This window comes from Mobula hypostoma, chromosome 26, assembly GCF_963921235.1.
Source record: "Mobula hypostoma chromosome 26, sMobHyp1.1, whole genome shotgun sequence".
In the NCBI taxonomy this organism is placed as follows: Eukaryota; Metazoa; Chordata; class Chondrichthyes; order Myliobatiformes; family Myliobatidae; genus Mobula; species Mobula hypostoma.
The window spans coordinates 30,927,303-30,949,230 of NC_086122.1; the positions used below are offsets into that span (position 1 = coordinate 30,927,303).

General features: G+C 37.9%; 1 protein-coding gene across 2 annotated transcripts in view; it reads left to right on the forward strand.

The window, feature by feature from the left end:
- Positions 1-21,305, forward strand: part of maco1b (macoilin 1b) — a 94,970-nt gene extending 73,665 nt beyond the window's left edge. For both annotated transcript variants that reach the window (XM_063033974.1, XM_063033973.1), the window contains 5 exons: positions 10,710-10,868; positions 11,331-11,513; positions 12,331-12,451; positions 13,082-13,256; positions 16,596-21,305. In XM_063033974.1, coding sequence (XP_062890044.1) covers positions 10,710-10,868; positions 11,331-11,513; positions 12,331-12,451; positions 13,082-13,256; positions 16,596-16,798 — 841 coding nt within the window. In that variant the 3' untranslated portion in view covers positions 16,799-21,305. The remainder of the gene's footprint in view (positions 1-10,709; positions 10,869-11,330; positions 11,514-12,330; positions 12,452-13,081; positions 13,257-16,595) is intronic.
- Positions 21,306-21,928: the final 623 nt, after the last annotated feature.

Consider the following 21,928-nt stretch of genomic DNA (forward strand, 5'->3'; position numbering starts at 1 on the left):
AAAAAGAAAGAAAATAATAAGTAAATAAGCAATAAATATCGAGAAAATGAGATGAAGAGTCCTTGAAGGTGAGTCCATAGGTTGTGGAAACATCTCAATGATGAGGTGATTGAAGAGCCTTCGGTTCAAGCGCCTGATTGTTGATGGGTAATAACTGTTCATGAACCTGGTGGTGTGAGTCCTGAGCGAGAAGGGAGCATGTCCTGGGTGGTGGTGGTGGGGGGTCCCTGATGATGGATGCTGCTTTTCTGCGACCGCGTTTCATGTAGATGTGCTCAGTGGTGAGGGGGGCTTCACCTGTGATGGTCTGAGCAGTGTCCACTACTTTTTGTAGGATTTTCCATACAAGAGCACTAGTGTTTCCATACCAGGCTGTGATGTAGCTGGTATAGGTTTTGTTGAATCGGATTCAATTTTAGTCACTTCTTGAAATGGGTTTCATAGGCTACAATAGTCTCTGTAGCAACATATTGATCTCTTAATGTATGCATTCCTTTTTGTGATTCTGTATGTCATCTGTGGTTCTGCTGGTAGCACTGTGTTTGAGATTCTGTGGTGATCCATAGCTATTCCAGAGATTGGAGCGCACAAATCAAGATGTACTGAGGAAGTGCTGGATTCTCCGATGGGTCCAAAGATTCCATCTTCCTATTTTGAGAAAGAATAGGGGTTTATTCCTCATTCAGATTCCTAAATATTGTGTAAATTGGCAGATGTTTCTTGCTTGACAGAAGTTTCTAATTTTCAAAAGTGCTTATATAAATTTCTTGTATAAATTGGTAAATTGTATGAAGGGTATAGACAAATGCCACATTTTTTTGAAATATGAAATGAAAAATTCAACATCAGTTTGAAAATGAGTTTCTTATGATATGACTGATTTTTCTAAAGCAACATTTCTCCATTGTACTTTACTGTGTTCTGTGTCTGGAGTAGAGACCAAGCTTTCAAAAGTTCATAAATGTTGGAAAAGCTACGCTGATAGTTCCTTGAATGGTACTGTACCTTGTCTTATGGATAATTTCACCTGAATTTGCCGGCATGTTTAATACTGCCTGTACATTATGACAAGTGATGTGCAAGTATGAACCTAGCAACAGTTTGTTTAACCTTCTCTCCCCATCTCTTTGTCTTGCTTTCACTAGCAAGTACAAGAAGCTCATCCATCATTTTCCTCAGTGAAATACAGAGTCTATATAAAGAAAATTCACCACCCCCCAGAAGTTTTCATGCTTTATGGTTTTACGGCATTGACTCACAGTAGATTTAATTTGGCTTTTTTTGACGCTGATAAATAGAAAAATACTCTTTTGTGTCAAAGTGAAAACCGATCTCTACAAAGTGATCTAAATTAATTACATATATAAAGCACAAAATAATTAATTGCATAAGTATTCACCCCCCTTTAATATGATTGTGCCTTGTAAGGCATGAAAATGCCCGACGCAGGCCTCTTATGGTCTGAGTCAACGTTCCCTCCCTCCCCTTTAATATGACACAAAAAATCATCACTGCTGCAGCCAATTGGTTTTAGAAGTCACATATTTAGTTAAATGGAGATCGACTGGTGTGCAGTCAAGGTGTTTCAATTTTTTTGTAGTAAAAATACACCTGCATCTGGAAGGTCCAACTGCTGGTGAGTCAGTACCCTGGCAAAAACTACACCATGAGAACAAAAGAACATTCCGAGCATGTCCGCAAAAAGGTTATTGAAAAGCACAAGAAAACTTCCGAGTCACTGAATATCCATTGGAGTACAGTTAAGTCAATCATCAGGAAATGGAAAGAATATGGCACAGCTGTAAATCTGCCATGAGCAGGCCGTCCTCAAAAACTGAGTGACTGTACAAGAAGGGGACTAATGAGGGAGGCCACCAAGAGACCTATGACAACTCTGGAGGAGTTACAAGCTTCAGTGGCTGAGACAGGAGAGACTGCGTGTACAACTGTTGCCCAGGTGCTTCGCCAGTCGCAACGTTATTATGGGAGGGTGGCAAAGAGAAAGCCACTGTTGGAAAAAAAAACCTCACATGAAATCTTGGCTAGAGTTTGCCAGAAGGCATCTGTGAGACTCTGAAGTCAGCTGGAAGAAGGTTCTATGGTCTTATGAAACGAAAACTGAGCTTTTTGGCTATCAGACTAAACACTATGTTTGACGTGAGCCAAACATTGCACATCCTCAAAAACTCACCATCCTGACTGTGAAGCATGGTGGTGGCTGCATTATGCTGTGGGGATGCTTCACTGCAGCAGGGCATGGAAGGCTTGTGAAGGTAGAGGGTAAAATGAATGCAGCAAAATTCAGGGAAACCCTGGAGGAAAACCTGATACAGTCTGCAAGAAAACTGTGACTTGGGAGAAGGTTTTTTCCCCGGCAAGACAATGACCCCAAGCATAAAGCCAAAGCTACACAGGAATGGATTAAAAACAAGCCAAGTTAACGTCCTAGAGTGGCCAAGTCAGAGTCCAGTCCTCAATCAAATTGAGAATTTGTGACTGCACTTGAAAAGGGCTGTTCACTTACGATCCCCATGCAATCTGACAGGGCTTGATCCGTTTTGTAAGGAAGAATGGGGAAAAATTGCAATGTCCGCATGTGCAAGCAGATAGAGACCTATCCACACAGACTCAAGGCTGTAATTGTTGCCAAAGGTGTGTCTACTAAATACTGACTTGAAGGCAGTGTGTAATTATGTAATCAATTATTTTGTGTTTAATAATTGTAATAAATTTAGACCATTTTGTAGAAATTTGTTTTCACCTTGACATGAAAGAGTCTTCTGTCGATCAGTTCAAAACGCCACTGTGATTCAATGTTGTAAAATAATAAAACATGAAAACTTTCAAGGGAGGTGAATACTTTTTATAAGCACTGTACATTTGGATCTAGATTTTTAAAACTTTTATATTAATGACATTTTAATGTTTAGCTTTCAAATCCTTCCATTGCTTTGGCTCTTTGCTACTGGTGTCCCAACCCAGCTGCCTTCTAGAACTCCATGATCCTTCAACTGTGGCATTCCTTATTTCTTTTTCGATCTATCTTTGGTAGCTAATTCTCTCACTAAACTTCTCTGTGCCTTTGCTTTTTCCTCCTACAGGATATACTTCAAAACCTATCTTCTTGCACGTTATTTCTCAAAAACCTTCCTCTCCAGCATCCTGTGCCTTTTTTCGTTACTGATCTTCATAAAAGCAAGTTGTTGCTAACAGTTTATTAAGATTCCGGTGTGAAAGACAAAATGCATTGGGCCAAATTGTATTTGAGAAATTTCTTAAGGGCATATTTTACAAGCACATGATTCTACCAGTAAGCAGAAAATATTTTCAGTGATTCTCATGGACTGTTAATACCAGAAATTTCCAACAAATAGTGTTTATTACTCTTTAATAAAAGCCTATTGAATACCTCAGTCTGCTGCACATGTATTCATTGTGGTAGGTACAATGTACAAAATGCTGCTATGCAATTTTTATGCTTCCGTTGGCGAACTGCTGTATTTGCATGGATGCTGTTAGCCTCAAATTTTGACTCTGCACGTTCCAACCAGTTTGTTGGAATGACAAAAAAAAAAGAAAATGTCTTGTGTAAACATGAAGTCTATAGAAATTCAGAGCAACGCACTTAAAATGCTGGAAAAGCTCAGCGGGTCATCAGCAACTATTGAAGTGAATAAATAATCAATTTTTCAGGCTGAGACCCTTCAGGGCTTCATTGCATGCCATTTTCATAACTTATTGTTACAGAACTTCTTAGAAAGAATGTTACAAGCTGACTTTTGTTTATTTTTGAAGTGCTTTGATGGCTGTTGATATATTTGCAAGAATAATCTGTTTTCAATCTTGATATTGATGCCAAAGAACAATAACAGTAACTTTTTAATATAGAAGATTTTTTTAAAATCTTGCGTGAAGTTGATATAAAGTTTCAGTTCAGTCACAAGAATTAGGTGGAATTTATTATAGGTGAGTATGTCACCTGTGGGGTCTAGTGGCATTAAGCAGTAAGTACAAAATGTTGGAGGAACTCATCGGGTCAGGTAGCATCAATGGAGAAGAATCAGCGTTTTGGGTCATAATCCAGCATCTGCACAATCTCTTGTGTTTACATTTAAAGCAGTGGATCTTGCCTTTTATGCTTTAAATAAGAACTTAGTTATGCGTATCAAAAAAAAATTGTATGTTTTGGAAAAACATGGATTCTGGCACCCCAACTGTTAGTAATCTGGAGCTTTAAAATTGTATTAATGTGGACCAAATGCACAAACACAGATCTTCACAAGGAAATGGGTTGGCAAAGTGAGTTGCCAAGCTACCATGTATGAATACAAGTGGTCCTGACAAGGTGAAAACTTGTCCATCCAGATTTCATGTGATTTTCATGTGGATGTGAGCATTTCAGTGTCTGTGTCTGATTATTGCTTTTACCTTGGTACCATCCTGCTGCTAAAGGAGGATTACCACTTTCTTAAAGGCAGTGTTTTGCTTGCACATTCCAATGAAGGTATTTTGAGTATCAAATAGCTGTACTTAGAATCTAGATAAATAGAATTATATTTATGTAAAGTTTGCTAATCCTTAACAATGATTCCTGTTTTAGTAGTTGCCATATACAATGCATTTAATGTTCTTGCGGAATTTAAAGGGACTAATTTTCAAAAACTGGCTCTGAAATTTTGCAAATAACATATTATTCACTGAGTGCCATAGTTGAACACACAGACTCTGGGGAAAATATTAATAATTGGAATTCATTACAGAGCATGGCTGATAACTAGAGAAAAGGGAAATACCCACTTTGTCTTTCCCGACAACGTTCTGTTCAGTCTTGGTTTTCTGGGATGCAGTTGTCACATTTATTGTGGTTGTAAATCACCATTATAAAATGCTGTAGTCCTGATGGTTGAGGGTACATCCACAGTACTATTTGGTAGGGAGTTCCACCATTTAGACTCAGAATTGGGGAAAAAAAAGAACAATAATTTATTTTCAAGTCAAAATAGTGTATGACTTGAAAAAGACATGGAGTATAACATTCTGCTTGTGGTCAGTGGATTGTCAAGATAATCCTGCTGCAGTAGACCTGGGCTCTGACTTGCTTTTCGACCATAAGATATAGGAGCAGAATTAGGCTATTTGTCCCATCACGTCTACTCGATGGCCGATTCATTTTCCCTCTCAGCCCTAATCTTTTGCCTTCTCCCCTTATCCCTTCATGCCTTGATCAATCAAGAATCAATCATCCTCTGCCTTAAAATATACATAGACTTGGCCTCCACAGCTGCCTGTGGCAAAGAATTCCACAGATTCATCATTTTCTGGCTAAAGAACTTGCTCCTCATCTCCATTCTGAAAGGACGCCCCTCTATTCTGAGGCTGTGTCCTCTGATCTTAGACTCTCCTACCATAGGAAACATCCTCTCCACATCCACTCCATCGAGCGTTCTACCATTCATAGATTTCAGTGAGGTTGCTCCTCATTCTTCTGAGTTCTAATGAATACAGACCCAGAGCCATCAAACACTCTTCATATGACAAGCCGTTTAATTGTGGAATCATTTTCATAAACCTCCTTTGAACCCTCTCTAGTTTCAGCACATCTCTTCTAAGATGAGGGGCCTTTGCCCTGAGGAATCCCTGCAGCTATGTACTGAGGCTGAGATGACTGACTTGCATTAGCCATAGTCATCTTCCCTTTTTAATTTCCAAGGTATGGTTCCAACCTTTCATAATGTCCATTGTCTTTAGTTTCTTTATGGCTCTGTCAAATACTACGCGATGTTGAAGAAGATCTCTTAGTTGTTCTCACTTCTTTACAGTTCCATCCTTGTCATGTTTGGACCAAATCTCTGATGAGAGCTGGAATGAAGTGACCCTGCAAAAGCCAAATTGGACAAATTGTTAGATTAATGATGCCACTGGATAAGAATGTCAATAGCACCTTTCCTCATTTTGCTGATGATTGCGAACATGTAGTAGATAGTTGTGAGATTTGCACTAATTGAATTTGTCATACTTGTTATGGACAAGTTATACCTGAACATCTTCCATATTGATGGTTAGATGATGGTGGTATTGTACTGATCCAGACTAGTCAGAGATGTGGTGAATTCTGGTGTGCAAATGTTTAGTATTTCAGTTTTCTAGTCTCTCATTTTTTTTCCCCACTGTTTCCAATGTACTTGGACATTTGTTGATGCCAAGCATCAAGAAATTGGATTGAATAGGCTGAAGGCTAGCTTCTATGCTGTGGATTTGGGAAGAAGGTTGATCCACTTGACACTTAGTTGCAAATAATCCATACGTTTTTTCCTGCCATTATTTAAAAATGGGAAGGCTCTTGGAACTTCTCTCCCAGCCCTCCCCTATTAACTAATTGTCAGCTGCCATTCAAAATTAGATCTGTTTAGATTTTGGAGCATTTGATCTGATCTGGTTGTGGGATCACCTAGCTGGCTGCATTTTTTGTTTACTGTGTAATCCAGTGTGGAAGCTTTGAAAGATTGGCAATCCACGTTCTCCTGGCACTCTCATCTGTGCTTATTGAACCAAGTTTCTTTGCTTGGTATGATTACAGTGCCAGGGTGTAAGGTTATTCACAGTGCCCCACAGTCCTGTTTTGCAGTTCCAGATTTTTGTTGGTATATCAGATTTGGCACATTGACACTGCCAGATATTATGGTGGTGGGTGTGCTTGGTGTATTCGCATGTTGCCTTTAAATTAGTAAAGCTGTTTTATTAATTGTGCAATTAGTGTTGAAGCAGCTTTGTTTTACTTTTGAGTTTGTTTGCTGAACATGGTCATAGCCTTTAAAAATTATGCGCAACTTTTATTTGGAAAGCAAGTGATGCCTTTTTATTTCTATTCTTTGCTAATCATATGGCATTGGTCACTCTATAACATAGTACCCTTGAATTTATGATTATAATAAGAGGAAAATCTCAGAAAACTATAAATGCCAGAGGAAAAATTCCTATCGCCCTTCAAATCTGATCCTGGCTGATACAAATTTTGGTCTTTAACATTGTCCTATTTAATCTCTTTAAAACTTGATTTTGCAAAACATCTGTCTGTCTTAACCTTGAATATATGTAATGTCTGAGTATTAGAGAATTTGAAACCTTCTGAGTGAGGCAGAAGTCCTTCCATCTAAAATTTAAGCAGCCATCTCCTTACCCTGAGTGCTATCTGTACTATGTAAACTGACAAGAACTTTTGACATCCATATGTGCAATTCTACATAGAAATCAGGGAAATGCTACCAAGGTACACTGTCACAGAGTTCTAGAATTGTACAGTACAGAAACAGAGCACTTTGGCCCACAGTGAATGTACTGATCTTTCTGCCAGCAACCCTAATCCCAATTGCCTGTATTTGGTCCATGCTTTTCTGTGCCTTGCTTATTCAGGATGTCTAACTAAATAGCTTGGAAATATTATGTGATTCCACCAGTTCCTCTCACAGTGAGTTCTAGATATCATTTGCTCTCTTTGTTTTTTTTAGAAAAACTTCCCCTCGGGTCCCTTTTTAAAATTCCTTCAATGCATATCAAACCTAAAACCTTATTTGCTTCAGGGAAAACAAGTCCAACTTGTCCAGTTTATCTCCTTAACTAAAGGGTTCCAATCTAAGCGGCGTCCTCTGCAATCGCACCTTTCCTATGATGTGGCAACCAGAACCGTACACAGTATTCCTTGTGCAGTCTAACCAGTACTTTTAAAGTTGCAACATGACATGCTAACATTTATATTCTATACTCTCCCCTTGTATGTTTACTACTTTACCACCCTATCTATCTGACATCTCTATGGGGTACCATTGCAACCTTCACAGATGGTATCAAATGTTACTGATAATTTCTGATTTGATTTATCCACTCTTCACAATGTTAAAGAAAAAAATTGCTGATAAAGTAAAATCTTTGTTGTACCTAAGTTTTTAATGGTTTGCATAATCTTTATGACTGAATAAACCCTGAACTAATAAAAAATGAGAAGGTAGGGGTCTCTCAAAAGAACATTTCACACCCCTCAGAGACATTCTGAAGATTATATACAATACCTTGAAAAAGTGTTCAGCCCCAACAATAATTTTCACATTTTACTGTCTCATTTTCTAAAACTTAAAATATATTGAACTAGGATTTTTTTGCTAATCTACAAAATGTGCATCATATCAAATCAAGAGAAAAATCCAAAACCTGTCAACAATTTACTTAGAATTAAAAACCAAAGTTGTGAGGCTAAAAAAGTATTCATTGCCTCTGTAATTATGCTGACTTTCCTCAGGTGCAGTATAATGTATGACCATACCAACTCACCCAGTTTGTATAGAAAGTGGGAGGATCATCTGTTTTCAATGAACTCATAAAAATAAGTAACTCCTTTCTGTGAGGTCCAACAGAGTGGTAGATTTTCAACAGACCAAATCAAATTGAAGACAAAAGAGCATTCAAGGTTGTAAGAGTGGGTTCCCTCACCTCCAACTCTCTGACTCTCAATACAGGAGCCCCTCAGGGCTGTGTACTGAGACCCCTCCTTTACTCCCTGTATACCCATGGCTGTATTGTCACCCACAGCTCCAATCTGCTAATTAAATTTGCTGACGACACGACATTGATTGGTCTTATCTCACACAATAACGAGGTGGTTTACAGGGAAGAAGTCATCTCTGACACTGATGTCAAGAAAACAACCTCTCCCTCAATGTTGCAAAAACAAAGGAGCTGGTTGTGGATTACAGGAGGAATGGAGACAGGCTAACTAACCCCTATTGACATCAATGGACCTGGGGTTGAGAGGGTGAACAGCTTCAAATTCCTCGGCATCCACATCACCAAGGACCTCACTTGGTCTGTACATACCAGCTATGTGGTGAAAAGGACACAACAGCACCTCCTTCACTTCAGACGGTTGAGGAAGTTTGGTATGGGCCCCCCAAATCCTAAGAACTTTCTACAGGGACCCAATTTAGAGCATCCTGACTGGCTGCATCACCGCCTGGTATGGGAACTGTACCTCCCTTAATCGCAAGACTCTGCAGAGAGTGGTGCGGACAGCCCAGCGCATCTGTATTTGTGAACTTTCCATGATTCAGGACATCTACAAGGACAGATGTGTACAAAGGGCCCATAAGATCATTGCTGCTACCATATGGGAAACGGTACGGCAGTATAAAAGCCAGGACCAACAGACTCCGGGACAGCTTCTTCCACCAGGCCATCAGACTGATGAACTCACGCTGACTTGAGTATATTACACTGACTGTTCTATTTATTATAAATTTGATTGCACAGGGCACATTTAGATGGAGTCGTAACGTAAAGATTTTTACTCATGCATGTGAAGGATGTAAGAAATAAAATCAATTCAATTCAAGGCAATTCAGGGAAATGATAAGAGAGAAGTACAGATCTGGGAAAGGGCACATGACCATCTCAAAGGCACTGGACCTACCTTGGAGCTCAGTGCACTCCGTTGTGGAAAAAGTAGAAAAAAATATGAAACCATGGCCACACTGCCTAGGTCAGTCTGCCCATCTAAACTTAGTCGCCAGGAAAGAAAGGCACTTGTAAGAGAGGCCACTGTGGCTGCAACTGGAAATGAAGTTCATGCCTCCACAATCTCTAAGGCCTTGCATAAAAAGGGGTATTTATGAAAGAGTGGCAAGGAAGAAGCCCTGGTTTAAAAAAAAAATGCGTATCTTTGCCTGTAAGGACTTTGCAAAGCGTCACTTAGAAGATGTGGAAGAAGGTCTTGTGGTTGGATGAGACTAAAGTGGCACTTTTTGACCTCAACACTATGTGGAACATAAAGCATCATTCTAATACTGTGCATCGGCCAGGTAACACCACCCCTACTGTAAAGTATGGTGGAAGTAGCATCATGCTGTGGGGATGCTTTTCAGCGGCAGGAATTGGAAATCTGGTCAGGATTGATGAGATGATGAATACTGCTAAATACAGAGAAATCCTGGATAAAAACCTGCTTGTTGCTGCCAGAAAGCTTAAACTAGGGGGGAAGTTTATCTCTCAGCAGGACAACGAGCCAAAGCACACTGCCAGAGCAACCATGGAGTTGGTTCAGATGAAGAAAATTGATATTGAGTGGTCTAGTTAGAGTCCTGACCTTAACTGGATCGAACATCTCTGGCAAGACCTCAATATTGCTGTCCACCACCGCTCCCCAAATAACCTGGCACAGCTTGAGCAATTTTGCAAGGAGGAATGAGCAAATCTTGCTCCAGCACATTATGCAAATCTAATAGAGACTTATCCAGAAAGACTGCTGGCAGTAATAGCTGCGGGAGGTGGTTCACTGAAGTACTGAGCAAAGGGGTTGAATAATTTTGAATTATGGTTTTTAACTTTTAGTTTTCATGCTTTACAATTTTCACTCCTTTTGGCTCTACTGTGAAAAAAATGAGCATGTGGTTTACAAATAAAAATTCTCAGTTAAATTGATCCAAATCCCTGGCTGTAATATTCAATTACTTGAACGAAGGGTTGCAGGCCGAATACTTCTACAAGGCACTGGTATTTACGTCTTTCCACTCCCTTAATCTTTTATAGATCTCACTTTTTATTTCATTTTCTTCAGAGTGATTTGAATGTTGTTCCTATTCCCAGCTTTTTAACTTGCTGCTTTATCTCTGCAGCGGTTGAGTGAAGCAACACTACTAACGTACTGCTGATTTTGCTCTCTTTAGGTTGGAACAGGATATTAAGAAGCTGAAAGCTGACTTGCAGGCAAGCAGACAGTGTGAACAGGAGTTGCGTAGTCAGATCAACTCCCTGACCAGCACTGAGCGTAGTATCCGTTCAGAAGTAGGGCAGCTCCGACAGGAGAATGAGCTACTACAGAACAAGTAAGGAATGGAGGATATTTCTATGAAATCGTGAACATTTTTAACCTAATTTCTCAAACATTCTGATCTGAACTACCATGGTCTTGCTCATATCCACACCACCATAGTCTTGCCTATGCTTTGTAAACCATGAAGTAAGTTAAGTTCTTTAGGGTAGATTATGTTAGCTTTATACCTTTGGCACATTTTCCTGGATAACTGGCCGGTTTGTCATATGTCCGCAAGTTGATGTGTAATAAAGAACTGATTGCCTCAATTGTGAAAGCATTTTGCACATAATTTATGAGACAATACATATTTGTGTACTGAAATAAAAGTGAAAACAGAAGTTTGGCAATGTAGCCCTTTAAGCAGTATGGAATTACATCTGTGGTGCTCCTATTTTTAGTGGAAAGGTTGAATGGGGTAGCTCGGATTCCTTTGCTACTTGGTTCAATTTGAGCTCTTTTTTTTTAAAACCAGATTACATACTGCAGTGCAAGCCAAACAGAAGGATAAACAAACCATCAGTCAGTTAGAGAAGAAACTCAAAGCTGAACAAGAGGCAAAAACTTGTCTTGAAAAGCAATTGATGGAAGAAAAGAAGAGGAAGAAGCTGGAAGAGGCATCTGCAGCTCGAGCTGTGGCACTTGCTGCTGCCACTAGGTAATGATACCACACCTCCCATTAGCCATGTAAATTATTGGCCAATAAATACACAGATCTTCTGATGTGTTTAATGAGCAGTCCTATGAAGCATTTCTAGCCTCCCTATTTCTTTGTCTATTAATCTTTTTTTTGGCTATTTTAAATCTGAAATTACGTCATTGTGCAATTGAAATGCATTATTACTTTTTTAAATAGAATATTGTGATCCTTTCCTGTGATACAAGGGTCAAATGATAAATATGGAAGTGGGCATTAAAGTGGTTTTTACACAGCAGGTCACAGAATGCGATGGGCATTCAAATGGATGATTCAAGATTCATGGATAATAACAGAGGCCTGGATGCACATTTGCCATCCTCATTGTGCTATGTGGAGTTGCCTGAGCTGTGGAACTATTTCTACTATCTAAGAATACATTAACTTGGAACCTCACTATAGAGGAGATTGGTCAAAAATGTCAATGCATTAGAGAATGATTGTCTTCATAGGTAATTGAGGCCACAATGTGAAGAAAATCCATTTTCTTTAACCTGAAACCTGAATAATATTGTATTGTCTATTCATAAAGGACGATAAAACTGTTTACCCATTACCATCAACAATGCACAGACAGCCTTTAAAAACATTGTTTAAATTTTGTATTGTATGAAGAAAAAGGAATGAGATTTTTTTCCTAAATAAACAAGGGTTGACAGTTATATTAACTGAAAAGACCTAGACTGTCATCTGACAGATGTAAGATATAAACTTCCACCTTAGAACATTAAAGATTTGTACTTGTGTAGAAAGTGACGAATTTAACTTTATTTTTAAGAGGGGAATGTACAGAAACTCTAAGAACTCGTATTCGAGACCTGGAGGCAGAGTGTAAGAAGTTAACAATGGATATGAAAGTCAAAGAAGACCAAATCCGTGAGCTAGAGATGAAAGTACAGGTAAATCTGCTGTTCGACGTGCATCTTAGACAGTCAGAAATAGTCATAGTAGTCATAGTCATACTTTATTGATCCCGGGGGAAATTGGTATTCGTTCCAGTTGCACCATAAATAATTAAATAGTAATAAAACCATAAATAATTAAATAATATGTAAATTATGCCAGATGGAAATAAGTCCTGGACTAGCCTATTGGCTCAGGGTGTTTGACCCTCCAAGGGAGGAGTTGTAAAGTTTGATGGCCACAGGCAGGAATGACTTCCTGTGACGCTCTGTGTTGCATCTCGGTGGAATGAGTCTCTGGCTGAATGTACTCCTGTGGCCAACCAGTACATTATGTAGTGGATGGGAGACGTTGTCCAAGATGGCATGCAACTTGGACAGCATCCTCTTTTCAGACACCGCCGGCAGAGAGTCCAGTTCCATCAAAGAACAAATAGTATTGCAGATACCCAAACCAGACTTTTCTATCATTGAAAATGTTTGCTGGTTTGAAGGAAAGAATTAAATTCTAATTGAGATTTCACTTTTAGTCAAAAATATGAAATTGCATGATACAATGTGCTGATTGGGTTTAAAATGTAATTTGTACATTCTTCATGTCACTCTGTTCATTTATTTTTAATAAAGGAACTGCGTAAATATAAAGAAAATGAAAAAGACACAGAAGTATTGATGTCGGCACTTTCAGCCATGCAAGATAAAACACAACACTTAGAGAATAGTCTAAGTGCTGAAACCCGAATTAAGTTGGATCTCTTCTCTGCACTAGGAGATGCCAAACGGCAGCTGGAAATTGCACAGGGTAAGAAACTGGGTGCTTGATTTAATTCTAAATACCCTACAATAGTTCTGAAACGTGCACAACTTAACTTTTACCAAAATCCTTGTACGCGTGTTTAATAAATAGATTGACTGGAAACAAAGGCATTGGAGAGCTTGATTCATGGTAAAATTAGTAGTGTAGCGATTAGTGCAACACTATTACAGCTTGGGGCTTCTTGAGTTCAGAGTTCAGTTCCAGTGCCGCCTGTGAGGAGTTTGTATGTTCTCCCCCTGAACCACATAGGTTTCCTCAGGGTGCTCCAGTTTCCTCCCACAGTCCGGATTTGTACTGGTTAGTAGATTAATTGGTCATTGTAAATTGACATGGAATTAGGCTATGGTTAAATGAGTGGGTTGCTGGCCTGTGCAGCTCACTGGGCCCAAAGGGCCTACTCTGTGCTCTATCTCTAAATAACAAAATATAATAAAACTACTGCTTGCAGCTAAAATGTAGGCTTCTCCACCAACACTTTATGTTCAGAATAAAATGGTGATTTCATATATAGACTGTCTCCTGTGATCCAAAATAACTATGCTACTCGTGTCTAGTTCCGTGGTGAGATTGTGGATCAGTGCTTAAACCCAAAGTTGATTCAGCCATAAAGACTTGAGGAATCCATTTTAGAAAGGATTTCTTAAAATTTAGTGGGCTGTAGGAGTGTTGTATAAAGTATTTTCACCCAGCTTTCATGACACTTCATTGTATTGCAAGTGTGGTAAATTTTCATTCCTGTAAGATTATATATCCCCCTGTAGAATTGAAACTGCCTGGGCTCAAGTAGTGCTTGGGAAAGGCTTCTGTGATAAGTGAAGAAATAAATGTGTGGATGTAGGGATTTCTGACAACGAAATGTTGGAAATTTGGGTAACTTCTGTGGAAAGAAAGTTTAAAATTTTATCCGGATTAGAAAAAAATAACTGTAGTAGATCATGGACTATGGTACTTTGAGTATCAGGTTTTTTATCACTGCCATGTGTCATGGAACTTGTGATTTTGCTGCAGACATACAGTGCAAGTTGTAAAAATGACTAGTAAAAGTTACAAAAATAATTAGTGCAAAAGATAAATAACAAGGTTGTGTTTGTGGTTTCATGGACTGTTCAGAAATCTACTGGCAAAGGAAGAGAGGTTGTTAAGACTTTAAGTGTTGGTCTTCCTGCTCCTGTACCTCCTCCCCATTGGTAGTAATGTGAAGAGGGCATGCCTGGGTTGGTGAGAGTATTTAATTCTAATCAAATTAAGAAGTGAAGTCTGAGCACCATTCCTTTCCTTTTATAAAAAAGACTTAAAATGGATTTTTGTTTTGAAGATGAAAGATTCGCTTTATTTATCACACATTCATCGACATATGCAGTGAAATTCATCATTTGCGCGTTAATAATGAGCACAGTCCGAGGATGTGCTGGGGGCAGCTTGCAAGTGTCACCAATATGGCAGGCCCTCAACTTACAAACTAACCCATATGTCTTTGGAATGTGAGAGGAAACCGGAGCAGCCAGCACACGGGCACAAAGAGAGCATGCAGACTCCTCACAGACAGTGAAGGGAATTGAACTCCAATGGCTGCCACTGTAAAGTGTTGCTGTAGCCATTATGTTACTGTGCCACCTGTGATAATCGGCACTAGGAATATTGCCATTGTTAGTGCTCTGTCAATTTTATGTTGACATTCTAAGACACTTGATCTGACATTAAGACACTTGTGCTACTTTTATGTACGGCGTGGGTATTCCTTGAGCCGACTGATAAATTGGAACAGTTAGTTTTTAGACTGTACCAGTCAACAAAGTTCATTACAGATTTCAACAACTTAATGTCCTAAACAATCAACATTTAATTTTATAACCTTTATTGTCAGGTGAAAAAGTAATATTATTTCTAATTTAAAGCTCTAATTTGCTCATTTATTTGATAGCTCAAGGGGCAGATGAAGAAGTTAAGTAGATTCTTGATGCGTAAAACAAATTTAGTTCATTCTAGTTTTAAGTATTTCTCACGTATCAGTAATTTTATTAACTCCTCAGCTCTTAAACTTTCGGTAGTTTGAGTGGTATTACTGGAGGGATGCTGATTTTTTTTTCTCTCATGCATGTGCCTCATTTACCACCAGCTTTTTCACCCTTTCTGGTCCCTCCAACACTTGGGCCAATTTTTGGATACTCATTGGCATTGTATAGATATTTTCTCACTAAGACCAGAAATGTCTATAAATGTTTCATGAAGTATCTTTGTGCCAGTCTTGAGAATGTGCAGGGTCTGTTTACTGTCTTGTCTCCTGTTCAGTAAAATTGAACATTTCAGAATATGGATATAATGAATGTAATAAGGTGCAGCACTGTATTCATCAACTTGAAGCTGAGAGTGAGTTTGTAAACCTGGCAGAAGCAAAGGCTATTGGGGATGACGAGGATGGAATGCCGCAGGAGGGGTGTGGGACAGGTGTTAGAGGAGGAGTTCCAGGGGCTGGGAAGGGAGGATGCCACAGGTGCTAACATACCCAGCCCTGAGACACCAGACAAGATCATTTGATTCCAAACAATTGTTTGATCAATACAGAATGTCTCTTTGGTGCTTCCTGTTCCCTCCCGTCTCCCTGCCCCCTTCCCACTTCCCACTCTCAGTCCATAATAGAGACCCATATCAGAATCAGGTTTATCATCACTCACATATGTCATGAAATATGTTTTTTGCAGCAGCAGCAGTGTAATACATAAAATTACTACAGCAAAAGTCTTAGGCACCCTAGCAATATATATGTGCTTAAGAATTTTGCACAGTATTGTATGATTATAATTTATGAATTTAACTTTTCAGCATTTGAATCATTATTTCTGCAACAGGCAATCTTTACACCTGCGTAGTCTTCTGTCAGCTAATTTAATGTTAACATGTCTAATCACATCCAGGAACAGCTTGGTCCTGTCTGTTTTCCAACTCCTAAATGAACATTGAACCTATAAACAATACTTCACTTTTATTATTTCTGTGCTTGCACTATTTTTTAATTTAACTATTTAATACATTATATAGTGTGTATGTATATGTATATACATACATACACACACATATATATACACTTATTGTAATTGATATACTTATTTTTTCTATATTATCAAGTTTTGTATGGTACTGCTGCCGCTAAGTTAAGAACTTTACATATGCCTTAGATATTAAACCTGACTCTGATTCAATGGATCTTGACTTAAAAGTTTTGATTCTCTTCAGAAACTGTTCTTAACTTGTATGCCAGGAGACATTTTTGATGTGCAGATTAGGGTATTTTCTGAGGTTAATTTTTTTGTATTTTGTCTTTCCTAGGGCAAATCATTCAGAAGGATCAGGAGATCAAGGAGTTGAAACAGAAAATTGCAGAAGTCATGGCTGTTATGCCCAGTATTGCCTACACAGCAGCAACAAGCACTCTGAGCCCTGTGACGCCACATTATTCCTCAAAATTTGTGGAGACTAGCCCTTCAGGACTTGATCCCAATGCCTCAGTTTATCAGCCCATGAAAAAATGACTGCGCATCTCTTTCTCCTGTCCTTCGTCCTGTCCTCCCCTCCAACCCCCACTCTTTCCTGAACTTTATCGATGTGGTGACATCATGCAAGAGTGTTCTGCAGTCAAGATGACAATGTAACGTGTGACTGTACGTACTAGCTGTAGTCAAAAAAAAAAACAAAAATACAAAAAATGACATCATTGTGTCGACTAGAACTGCCTAATGACTGCTTCTTTTTCCTGTAAATTTTTAGGAAATTCCCAGAACTTTGCAGTTTGTTTTTGAAAAGTCTGGTCAGTGCATTATAACTTCTTGTTTTTTTTCCCCCTTTTTATTTCATTTGGTTTCCTCTTGGAAAATTTTTTTTTTTTAAAAAACAGATCTGTGAACCCACACTCATGCAAAATGATAGGGTTGGAAACTCAGCAATAAATTTCAGATTGATTTTGACTCATTGTTGCTGACTAGCTCTTTCACTGAGGGCCCATTAAATGTGTTGAATACCATATTACTTGTCCTACCATAAGTGTAGAAGTTCAGAGTTTGGAGTAAGTTTTCTTCGTGTTCATGTGTGTCAGTCACCTGAATTGAACTGTTTAACCTCAGCCTCCCCAAGATCAGTGCTAACTTACATTTCTAGCTCTAAACCTTTTTGAAGCTGTTGAGTATTGTAAAAATATATACATTTTAACGGTGAATGTTTCACTACATGCTGGAAATTACATGTGTTTTGATTCCACATTGAAGAAGACTGCAGAATTCAAATGAGGAGAGGATGCCCTTCATTCGTGTGTTAGGAATACATACAGTGCCAATTAGACATGGGAATAGAAAATTAAATCTGCTAATTAAATTGTGAGGTGTGATTTGTTTATATCCAACTTCTTGGTCATGCTTTCAATGAGAGTTTATCCAGAATAGGACTAAAGATGCCCCATGAGATATGAAAAACCTTTTCTAGTAAAATACTGAGTAAAATATTAATGCTCTGTCCCCTTATGGCTTAATTTTATATTTTACATAACAGTAACATTAAGTACTCAACAAGCTATTGAAAAATGATTTTTTGAGAGGAAACTTATCAGCGCTCAGATCTACACACTATGGTTCCTCTCCTCCCCCAGCTCTTATCCGTAATATGTGCATACTGTTCTGAGATTAAGTTCGTAATTAAGCGCGCCCTTAATATCATTGCAGTAGGAAAAACTCAGGGTGCCATTTATGAATAATTTCATGTCAAGACATTGTAGAAGTGTCCAAGCAGTTGAAAATGACTAGGGTGGAAAATGAGTGAGCTGGTTTGGATGCCCAGATTACAATTGATAGCATATTTGACTTCTCGGTATGATCTTTCATTGAACAGCTGATGTTCAGTGCTTTCATACTTCAACTAATTGAATTAACACCACTTTATAGAAATCTATCATTTCACTTATGTAAGTGGATAATTTAAAAGTTGAATTGGTTATTTATACAATTGATTAATCTAAATTTACCCTTGTATTCTAGATAATTACCGCTATAATTCTAAATACGAAAAAAGCATAAATTTATTTTGTCAACATATGGTATAATGCTGTAGATTGCCAAGTTTATTTTGATCCCATAAAGTTTGCATTTATACTTTGGCAATTGGTTAACAGCATAACCAAAAGGGAGGAGGGGAATCACATGATTTGTTTTATAGGAAAATCAAATGCTTAGAGGTGCCATTCCTTCATTAATGGGAAAATCATTAAAGTATACATTTGTGAGTAACTGATTAAAGTATCACCAAATTACTTTGTAATGTTACTGTTCTTGAAAGTATAACTAGTTCGTTTATCCTATGCAAACATGTTAACATCAAAATTCAGTTTTAGTGATTTCTTGGGGAATTTTCCAAAATATTTTGCATGTTACCATTTAATGCCTAACAATCCTATACTCCAGTATAAATTGAAATTTAAAGTATAATTGCAGGCTTTAATGGATAACAGCATTCAAAAATAAGCTTCACAATTAAGATGTTGCATTTTATTCCATTTTTAAAAGGAAAGGTAGTGATCATAGTGCCTTTAAATTTATAGCCAGAGGAAACCATGTTTTCAATAATGCACACGTCCTTTTCCTCTGTCCTTCTCAAGCGTTTTAAGTCAAATTCCATTCAGGACTACTTGACACATTTGAAGCTGAAGTGCTGTGATTTATGTAACCTTGAGTTATTGACCCAGCAATCTTCAAGTATACTTGACATCACTGCCTCAATTTTAAGTATTACAGATTTTTTTGGTATGTTTTGCACAGGTCAGCAACAGAGTTTTTGCATTTGTCTTTCTCATTTACTATTTGGCGTTTCTGTTAAGGAATTTTTTTTGAACCCTTATTTTCTTTCAATTTAAATATTTATCACTTTACAAAAACAGGATTGTGTTGGATCTGTGGAATTAGTATGGACGATCATGACTCATCAGTTAAGGGCAGGTGTTAATAAAACCACTGATTTAAGGCCGACTTCTATTTTCTATTCTTTATTTACTGTACTACACAACTTGGTGCAGAAGACAATATACAGACCAAATGAAATGTAAAATTTATCCTGAAAGCAGGAGAATTTCCAGTGTATAATCTGAACTGATCCAGAGATCCAGTTCTTCAATGCTTAAATGCCTACTTTTCTTCCTGTGAGACATTTACGTTGTTATTACCTGAACAGTATGCCAGAATGTGATTGTTATGAGTGAAGTAGGGGAAGGAGAAATACATTCTACAGAAAGAAAAGTGGTTTATAAAACAAAGTATGGATTTACCAGTGAATGCTTTGTTTTCAAATTGTGTTAGGCTTGAATATCATTTGAGATTATTCTAATCAACAAAAGCATCCTTTGTTTTATGTATTTCCATAAGATCCTTTTGCTTAAATTTTGAGGATATTTTGTACTAAAGTACACAACATGAGTTAATACTTTGAAATGGTTACTATTATTTAATAGTGCATCATGGGTGCTTAGAATGAATATAATTTGTGTTTGGATGCAAGTAAGAAAGTACTGCAGTAATGGAAAAAAATCTTGCATCCATCCAGTCATCCCAGCCCAAAAGTAAAGGCTTTGACCATGGGATCTTGTGCATCAATGTTGACTCGTAATTCTTTTCCGCTGTCCAGTAAGATGCATGTGTCAAGAAGACACAATGGACTTTTGCAGTTCACTCCCCAATTAAACTTATTCGAGTTAATGAAATATACTTTTGAGAGCAAGTGAATATGTGCTATATCTTTACCATGTGGTATTGTAATGCTAGAATTCTGTTCAAATGCCCTAGAATTTTTTTTTGTTCTGCAGTTATGATTCCTTGATTTATTGACTACTCTTCCATGTAGTCTAGTGGCCCATGTCTCAGATTTTTCTCCCATAATTCTGAAGTACGACTATATCGTACCAGTGCAGACTATTCCATTGTGGCAGGCATATTGTACATCAAGCTGTCTTGGAATTCCGAACTTGTATAGGTAGGAAATAGCTATTCAATTGTTCCCTTGAAATAGCTATTCAACTGTTCCCATTGACCTTAACAAGTTACAAACGTTACATTTGCTTTTTCAAAAAACTTAGCATTTGATATTTTAAACAGTGTTCAACAATATTAAGTATTGATTATACTGTGATACTGTCCCAGTCTAATCCAAAGGAACCTTAAACATTATCAGTAATGTCTGCATAAGGCATATTTAAGTGGTTTAAATAAAATTGTTTCAATTGCATCCAAATAAAAGTTTCTGGTGAGGAGCTAACTTTTTAACATTGTTCTTGTTCATCTATACCAGGGGTTCCCAGCCTGGGGTCCACAGACACCTTGGTTAATGGTAGGGGTCCATGGCAGAAAAAAGGGTTGGGAACCCCTGATCTATACAGATGTGTTGCATTTTATAACCTTGGAGAACTGAGTATATACTTTTGTACGTTACACTGATAGCACCGCTGCTGTGTTTTAAAATATTGAAGTCTACAAAAGTATGCAGTGAATTGTAATGTCTAAATTTTACCTTCCCCAGCCGCACTCCTCTTGGTTTGGATGTTTTTTTTTCTGCATCTTGAACTGTTACAAGAGCACCACATACTTGTAGTGGACCTCAAATGGGCTAGCAGTTTCCAGATTTGTTTTTCAAAAATCTTCCAACTGATATTCATCCCGTGGTTTCAAAATGAAGACCCTATTTAAAAGACATCTTGTTTAATTTTAATGACAGGATTCTTTTACAATCAACTCATATTGCCAAGTTATTTTTTTCTTTGAGTAGTAGCTTAAGCCAGATCAGAGTGGCTTTGGCTGTCATTTTTGATTTTTGAATCACCTTGTATAATTGTCACTATAAAAAATGTGATGGATTCTTTGAGCATTGTGCAGAACATGGAGTATTGTCACTGACTTTTTTTGTGTTGAAGTTTACCCCTCCTCCCCTTGTCGCCACTTTGGCATTTTACTTTATATGACTGGTCTTGGCTGCATTCTCTTTCTGTGGGGTTTACAAGGAATAAACGTTTTTCTTGCAGATGGATTCTGCTGTCTTTCATTAATTGCAAAATTCATGCCTGAGTTCATTCATGCCAATTGGTGCAAGGGAAATGACATACACAGTTAGATGACTAAGTGCTGCTTATACCAAGGGCAACACTATTTAACTAAAAACAAGTGATTTAATTTCTAGTTTTGACAAAAACTTTTCTGTTATACTGATCTTAAATCAGTGTTTTCTCAAAATAGCTATGGCTTTGTCTTGAGTAAGGGTTGCAAACTCTTGAGGCCTGAATTTAATTCTGGATGGAAGTTAATGTAGTTTATATAACAAAACAGGCATCGTGTGCCATATTCACCGAAAAAGCATCTTGAACTCCAAACTGTTAATATATTACAATTGCAATCTGTTTTAATTAGAATGTATCACTTTAATTTAAGCAGGTTATAAATATCATGAATATTCTGCTAAATAACCAATTTTATAAACAAAATAGAAAACGTTGGAAATAGTCAGCAGGTGGGGCCACATTTGTGAGAAATGGAGCAGTTAACATTTCAGAAGACTCTTCATTAGAGCTGGGAAGGAGATGGGAAAAGCCTTGTTAAGCTGCAGGAAGCGTGCGGTATGACTGGAGTAATTTGAAGGCAAGA